Source organism: Saccostrea echinata, unplaced genomic scaffold (assembly GCF_033153115.1).
Source record: "Saccostrea echinata isolate AGI-Se365-2 ecotype Australia unplaced genomic scaffold, CSIRO_AGI_Sech_v1 ptg000015l, whole genome shotgun sequence".
NCBI classification, from domain to species: domain Eukaryota; kingdom Metazoa; phylum Mollusca; class Bivalvia; order Ostreida; family Ostreidae; genus Saccostrea; species Saccostrea echinata.
The window spans coordinates 4,608,037-4,616,700 of record NW_026889764.1 but is presented as its reverse complement, the minus strand read 5'-3'; the positions used below and the strand labels follow the sequence as shown (position 1 = coordinate 4,616,700).

Genomic DNA, 8,664 nt, shown 5'->3' with positions numbered 1-8,664 from the left:
TCACGAGAACGTGTAAGGTGCTCGTCATGATTCTGGAAAACAGAGATCCCCGAAGCATAATCGGTGAACAAGCCGTAAGTTTGTGCACACGTCAAACAAAAACTCTCTCTCTCTCTCTCTCTCTCTCTCTCTCTCTCTCTCTCGAGAGAGAGAGAGAGAGAGAATATCCTGTGTACACTGATATTTTAAAATTCCTGGTATTAGCATTAAATATTTTTTCCTGACATTTTACCACTTATATTTGTATTTTATAGGGTATTCGATTCAATCAAATTATTGCGGAACCAAAAGTACTAAAGAGCCATTCATTGTACTGGTATTCCAGCACGATCTGCTATGAAAGATGGCGCCTGTTTGTTTACCAATGTCTGAGCTGTCTCACCGGACCATGTATTGCAAATTCTGTGGCGTCATCCATTGGAGGTCTCATGTTTACCGTTATTTGGATAATTACACCAACAAATCGATTGTGTAAAAAGTGTGCCGGTGGGTGCGAAGACACATTAAAGCCCGGAATTCATGGCTGTTGTCCTTTTGGTAAACTATTCAAGAAGTGCAAGAAAGTCAAAAATACTGTTGATGGTGGATCTATCGATAACCTTGGAATATTGTCTATTTAGGCCGCCAAAATATAAATATTATTAATTGAGATTGAAGATCGTAGAATGCAATGTGTATATGCTTGAATAGGCGGCTTGTGAATGTTACTATGAGAAAGTAGTCTGAAAACGTGTCACTTTTTCGAAAATGTTTCCTTCTACGACGTTTGTGTATACCAAATTTAAAAAAATCTGTTCACATCACTAAAACAGCCACTATCATATAGCTTTTTATTGTTCATTTTAACTGAATGTTAAGTAATGTTCTGACAGACAATAAAAATAGAAAGCAGACTGTGATTACCGAGTAATTTTTAATTGGAATATGAGTAATTAGGACTCTAGTTAACTTTAATTCAAACAATCTATCGGTGGTATCTTTAGACAGAATTGTAACTTTCCCTTGCATGTTTATTTTTTTTCCCAGCATCACATCTGAAGAATAAACTTAATGGAAGGGCTTAAATGTATAGGTTTTACCCCTTGCCTTAGTCCAATTAAAATAATTATAATGTTATAATGTTTATGTCTTTGTTATATGTATTCCATATCTCTCTCTCTCTCTCTCTCTCTCATTATCCCTCTCTGTCTCATTCTCTCTCTCTCTCTCTCTCTCACATTCTCTCTCTCTAATTCTCTCCCTCTCTCTCTCTCATTCTCTCTCTCTCTCTCTCTCTCTCTGAACATTGAATTGTAGAATTATATCAATGTTTGTATTTGAGTTTTAGTTCTCCATGCAGCTAAGTTAAAATTGAAAATAAAACAAATTCTAAGGGACGAGATTAAAAAGTTGTCTTAAAAAATCAAATATTTAAGGGGTGGTGGTATTCAGGAAAGCGTCTCCAATTTTGTAGCTGTTGTCCAACAACGTTTATTTTCACAAAAGGGTATTTTGTACTTGCCGGTTTATTTAATTAGGTCTTTCCACCTTTCTGTGGAAAGACCTATTAATTTTCTTCTGTTTATTAGGTCTTTCCACCTTTCTGTGGAAAGACCTCTTGAAATGCTTATGTTTATTATTATTATTATTAGGTCTTTCCACCTTTCTGTGGAAAGACCTCTTGAAATGCTTATGTTTATTATTATTAGGTCTTTCCACCTTTCTGTGGAAAGACCTCTTGAAATGCTTATGTTTATTATTATTATTATTATTATTCTTTTTCTTCCCGGACTTTTGAAACCGCAAGACTTATCGAAAAACTTTATAGTTCATGATGCTGGACATTAAAAGTTATTTCGAAAAACGACCCCCCGTGTTTGACCCATGACCTCTTATGAAGTTATTGCCCCTTTCGCAAGAATAGCCTGTTATCGCTACTCCTTCGAAACCATAAACCATAGAGTTACAGAACCTTCACCAATGTTTTCGACTACTCGAGAGGACTTTTCAATCTTTTCATTGCGAAACGATTTGTCGAGCCCTTTAATAAATTACTGCCCCTGAGAGTTTTTGATGTTTACGAATGATGACAAAATTCTCTAAACGATAAGTCGTAAAGACATGGGACCAACTGCATTAGATTTTGTGACCTCTGACCTTGAAATTTTTGTGAAGGTCAAAGGTCAAGGTCATTCAAAATATGAGAAAGTTAGCTTTTTTAATATCTCTTTTGTCTTTCAACATATACTGAATATCTTTGCATCTATAATATGTCCTTCTAAAACTATTTCAAAGATTTCATTCTTGTCCCCCGAGCTTGACCCATTCAAAAGTTGTCACCCCTTTTGCAACAAAACCTTGTTATCGCTACTCCTCCGAAAGCGTAAACCGTAGAGATTCCAAACCTTCATCAGTGTCTTTGACCCATTTAGTACTCTCTTCATTCTATCACTGCGAAAGCATTCTTTGGTCCCTTGTATGAGTTACTGCCCCTGAAAGTTTACGCTACTTACAATTAATGAACTTATTTTTAAAACGGTGTATCCTAGAGACATGGGACCAACTGCATCGGCATATTTGACCTTTGACCTTGAAATATAGGTCAAGGTCAAAGGTCAAGGTCATTTAAAAACATGAAAAATCCCTCATATATGTGTAAAATATAGCAATTCACCAAATGACCTTGAACTTTGACCTTGAACTTTGACCTTGACATTGGGTCAAATAGAAAAGTTAGGACATGCATCCAGCTCCAGTATCAGGTAAAAATACAGAAAGTAAAGATTTCTTGTTGTTTTTGTTTTTTTAATGACCTTGACCTTTGACCTTGACCTTTGACCTTGACTCAAAGGTCACAATAAGGCTTAAGCATGTGGAAGTAGTTACAATTCTTAGTTTAAAAGAGGCATAAAATAAATAATTCACCCCCCCTTTTAAAAAAAAAAAAAAATAATCACATCAACAACAATGTAGAATATTACTCTAGAATTCAAACCAGACCTCGGATCGACACCATATTTGGTACAAATGTAGTATAGACCTCAGAGAAACTTTCTGGAGAGTTTTACGGTGAGTCTTATAAGTTTATAGAAGTCGGAAGTTTCACGGCAAAAACTACAAGTTCTGTTGTGTTTGAAATTTAAGTGCAGGTGAACGAAGAAGTGATCTAAACCTTTTATCGGCTATTTCTTCAGATGTCGTTAGTAGCATTCGATTCTCCTGATATGATACGACATTTTAACACCAAGCATTCTCTCTTTCTCTTACATTTGGAATTTATTTGATTTTTATTTAGAATTAATCAGTTTCCAGAAATAGCGATTTTCGGTAGATTAAAAACAATTCTCGCTTTCATTGTCGTCTTTCTCTTCTAAAAATGCATGTTGGGAGTTTAATTTGTGATATACATATTTAATTTAACCCAAAGAAATGCTTATTTAAATGTTTCATATTTATTTTAGGATATTCAGTCAGAAATGTTAAAATCCGAACCCGATCTTTTAAGCTTACAAGAAAGCTATTTACAAAAAATTCAACATGCGCACAATATCGATGAATCGGGCTACAGTCCATTAATACATTTTCCTTAGGGAACAGTATTAACGTTTTCTCACGCAGCCCGTCCCTTATTATTTTATATACTGCTTGCAAATTCAGGAACTATTTCCTTTTACGGAACTTCTTTCTTCCCCTACCGATTCCAAAAATACGCTTGCATTTCTTCTATAGTCTTAAACAATTAACTTACGTATGTTATCGGAATGCGTGGCCGAATGGTTAGCGCACCTGCCTTTCAACCCAAGGGTTTTGAGTTCGAGCCCAGCTGGAGGAGCAATTTTTTTTTTTTTTTTTTTTTTTTGGTGCATATTTTGCATTTTTCTCCTTTTTTTTCAACCCAAATGACACGGAAACACTTAAAAAGGTGGAAAGGCCTCTAATTCTTCTCTGAACAATTAGTCTCCTAGTTATTAGGTCTTTCCACCTTTCTGTGGAAAGACCTATTGAAATTGTTCTGTTTATTATTATTATTATTATTTTTCCGCCGAATGGTTTTTTGTTTCAAAAGTTATCGAAAAGATTTATAGTCCATAAGAATGTACTTCGTAAAAGATTTTTGCAGTTGACCCTGCGTATATGAACTTTGACCTCTTAAGGAGTTACAACCCCTTTCGCAATAAAACCTTGTTATCGCTACTCCTTCAAAACCGTAAACCATAGAGGTACAGAACCTTCACCAATGTCTTCGACTAACTGAGGGGACTCTTCAATCTTTTCATTGCGAAAGTATTCGTGGAGCCCTTTTATGAGTTATTGCCCCTGAAAGTTTTTGATGTGTACGAATAATTAAAAATTTTCAAAACGATAAGTCGTAGAGACATGGGACCAATTGCATTAGATTCACTGACCTTTGACCTTAAAATATATGCAAAGGTCAAAGGTCAAGGTCATTCAAAATGTGAGAAATTAAGCTCTTTTTATATCTCTTTTGTCTTTCAACATATACTAAATACCTTTGCATCATTAATATGTCCTCTTAAAACTATTTCAAAGATTTCATACTTGTCCCCTAAGATTTACCCCTTTAAAAGTTATTGCCCCTTTTACTGAAAACCTTGTTATCGCTACTCCTCTGGAACCATAAACCGTAGAGACACAAAACCTTCACTAATGTCTTCAGGGTCTTTAGACACAACTTCAATCTATACAGTGCGAAAGTATCTGATGACCCCTTATATGAGTTATCGCCCTTTAACGTCTTTGCGCTTACTATTAAACCTTATAACTTTAAAACTAAAAGTCGTAAAAGCATGGGGTCAAGTGCAATGTGACCCTTGACCTTTGACCTTGAATATTTATTCAAGGTCAAAGGTCAAGGTCATTTCAAAATTTTTAAAATTTTCATTTTTTCCATCTCTCAAGCCATTTCTGGATTCTCTTTGTATGAAAATTATCTTTAGAGAGTAAAATATGAAAAATATATGAAATTTAAAGAAGGTGGAAAGACCTCTAATTGTTCGAGAACAATTAGTCTCCTAGTTATTATTCTTCTTTTTCTTCCCGGACTTTTGAAACCGCAAGACTTATCAAAAAACTTTATAGTTCATGATACTGGATATCAAAAGTTATTCCGAAAAACGACCCCCCATGTTTGATCTATGACCTCTTACAAAGTTATTGCCCCTTTCGCAAGAATAGCTTGTTATCGCTACTCCTTTGAAACCGTAAACCGTAGAGGTATGGAATCTTCACAAATGTCTTCGTCTAATTGAGGGGACTCTTCAATCTTTTCATTGCGAAAGTATTCGTCAACCCCTTTTATGAGTTATTGCCCCTGAAAGTTTTTGTTGTTTACGAATAATTAAAAATTTTCAAAACGATAAGTCGTAGAGACATGGGACCAACTGCATAAGATTCATTGACCTTTGACCTTAAAATATATGCAAAGGTCAAAGGTCAAGGTTATTCAAAATATGAGAAATTAAGCTGTTTTTATATCTCTTTTATCTTTCAACATATACTAAACATCTTTGCATCATTAATATGTCCTCTTAAAACTATTTCAAAGATTTCATACTTGTCCCCTAAGATTTACTCCTTTAAAAGTTATTGCCCCTTTTACTGAAAACCTTGTTATCGCTACTCCTCCAAAACCGTAAACTGTAGAGGCACAAAACCTTCACTAATGTCTTCAGGATCTTTAGATACAACTTCAATCTATTCGGTGCAAAAGTATCCGATGACCCCTTATATGAGTTATCGCCCTTTAACATCTTTGCGCTTACTATTAAACCTTATAACTTTAAAACTAAAAGTCGTAGAAGCATGGGGTCAAGTGCAATGTGACCCTTGACCTTTGACCTTGAAAATTTGTCAAGGTCAAAGGTCAAGGTCATTTCAAAATTTTGAAAATTTTCATTTTTTCTATCTTTCAAGCCATTTATGGATTCTTTTTGTATAAAAATTAACTTTAGAGAGTAAAATATGAAAAATATATGAAATTTAAAGAAGGTGGAAAGACCTCTAATTGTTCGAGAACAATTAGTCTACTAGTTATTATTATTTTTCTTCCCGGACTTTTGAAACCTCAAGACTTATCGAAAAACTTTATAGTTCATGATACTGGATATCAAAAGTTATTCCGAAAAACGACCCCCCGTGTTTGACCTATGACCTCTTACGAAGTTATTGCCCCTTTTGCAAGAATAGCTTGTTATCGCTACTCCTTTGAAACCGTAAACCGTAGAGATACGGAACCTTCACCAATGTCTTCCACTAATTGAGTAGACTCTTCAATCTTTTCATTGCGAAAGTATTCGTCAACCCCTTTTATGAGTTATTGCCCCTGAAAGTTTTTGATGTTTACAAATAATTAAAAATTTTCAAAACAATAAGTTATAGAGACATGGGACCAACTGAATAAGATTCAATGACCTTTGACCATATAATATATGCAAAGGTCAAAGGTCAAGGTCATTCAAAATATAAGAAATTAAGCTCTTTTTATATCTCTTTTGTCTTTCAACATATACTAAATATCTTTGCATCATTAATATGTCCTCTTAAAACTATTTCAAAGATTTCGTACTTGTCCCCTAAGATTTACCCCTTTAAAAGTTATTGCCCCTTTTACTGAAAACCTTGTTATCACTACTCCTCCGAAACCGTAAACAGTAGAGACACAAAACCTTCACTAATGTCTTCAGGGTCTTTAGACACAACTTCAATCTATTCAGTGCGAAAGTATCCATTGACCCCTTATATGAGTTATTGCCCTTTAATGTATTTGCGCTTACTATTAAACCTTATAACTTCAAAACTAAAAGGCATAGAAGCATGGGGTCAAGTGCAATGTGACCCTTGACCTTTGACCTTGAAAATTTGTTCAAGGTCAAAGGTCAAGGTCATTTCAAATTTGTTAAATTTTTCATTTTTTCTATCTTTCAAGCCATTTATGGATTCTTTTGGTATAAAAATTAACTTTATAGAGTAAAATGTGAAAAATATATGAAATTTAAAGAAGGTGGAAAGACCTCTAATTGTTCGAGAACAATTAGTTTACTAGTTATTATTAGGTCTTTCCACCTTTCTGTGGAAAGACCTCTTGAAATGCTTCTGTTTATTAGGTCTTTCCACCTTTCTGTGGAAAGACCTCTTGAAATGCTTATGTTTATTATTATTATTATTATTATTATTCTTTTTCTTCCCGGACTTTTGAAGCCACAAGACTTATCGAAAAACTTTATTGTTCATGATACTGGATATTAAAAGTTATTCCGAAAAACGACCCAACGTGTTTGACCTATGACCTCTTACAAAGTTATTGCCCCTTTTGCAAGAATAGCTTGTTATCGCTACTCCTTCGAAACCGTAAATCGTAGAGATACAGAACCTTCACCAATGTCTTTGACTACTTGAGAGGACTTTTCAATCTATTCATTGCGAAATGATTTGTTGACCCCTTCAATGAGTTATTGCCCCTGAAAGTTTTTGAAGTTTACAAATAATGAAAATTTTTCAAAACGATAAGTCGTAGAGACATGGAACCAACTGCATTAGATTCTTTGACATCAGACCTTGAAATTTTTGTAAAGGTCAAAGGTCAAGGTCATTCAAAATTTGAGAAATTAAGCTCTTTTTATATCTCTTTTGTCTTTCATTATATACTAAATCTCTTTGCATCTTTAATATGTACTCTTCAAACTATTTCAAAGATTTCATACTTGTCCCCTAAGATTTACCCTTTTAAAAGTTATTGCCCCTTTCATTGAAAACCTTGTTATCGCTACTACTCCGAAACCGTAAACCGCAGAGACACGAAACCTTCACTAATGTCTTCAGGGCCTTTAGACACAACTTCAAATTATTCAGTGCGAAAGGATCCGATGACCCCTTATATGAGTTATTGCCCTTTAACATCTTTGCTCTTACTATTCAACCTTATAACTTTGAAACTAAAAGTCGTAGAAGCATGGGGTCAAGTGCAATGTGACCCTTGACTTATGAACTTAAATAATTGTTCAAGGTCAAAGGTCAACGTCATTAAATTTTTTTTTTAAATTTCATTTTTTCCATCTCTCAAGCCATTTCTTGTTTCTTTTGTATAAAAATAAACAATAGAGAGTTAAATATGAAAAATATATGAAATTTAAAGAAAGTGGAAAGACCTCTAATTGTTCGAGAACAATTAGTCTACTAGTTATTATTATTATTATTATTATTATTATTTTTCCGCTACGGCCTTTTGAACCGCAAGACTTATCGAAAAACTTTATAGGTCATGATACTCGACATCAAAAGTTATTTCGAAAAACTACCCAACGAGTATGACCTATGACCCCTTTCGGAGTTCTTGCCCCTTTCACAAGAATAGCCTGTTATCGCTACTCCTTCGAAACCATAAACCGTAGAGATACAGGACCTTCACCAATGTTTTCGACTACTCGAGAGGACTTTTCAATCTTTTCATTGCGAAACGATTTGTCGAGCCCTTTAATAAATTACTGCCCCTGAGAGTTTTTGATGTTTACGAATAATGACAAAATTCTCTAAAAGATAAGTCGTAAAGACATGGGACCAACTGCATTAGATTTTGTGACCTTTGACCTTGAAATTTTTGTGAAGGTCAAAGGTCAAGGTCATTCAAAATATGAGAAAATTAGCTTTTTTAATATCTCTTTTGTCTTT

The 8,664-nt window shown here is 34.3% G+C and overlaps 1 protein-coding gene across 1 annotated transcript; it reads left to right on the top strand.

The window, feature by feature from the left end:
- On the top strand, window positions 1-899 carry LOC133187756 (uncharacterized). The gene is made up of 2 exons (XM_061323157.1): window positions 1-74; window positions 255-899. The coding sequence occupies exons 1-2, from the start codon at window positions 27-29 to the stop codon at window positions 618-620; spliced, it is 414 nt and encodes a 137-aa protein (XP_061179141.1). The 5' UTR covers window positions 1-26; the 3' UTR covers window positions 621-899.
- The last annotated feature ends 7,765 nt before the right edge of the window (window positions 900-8,664 follow it).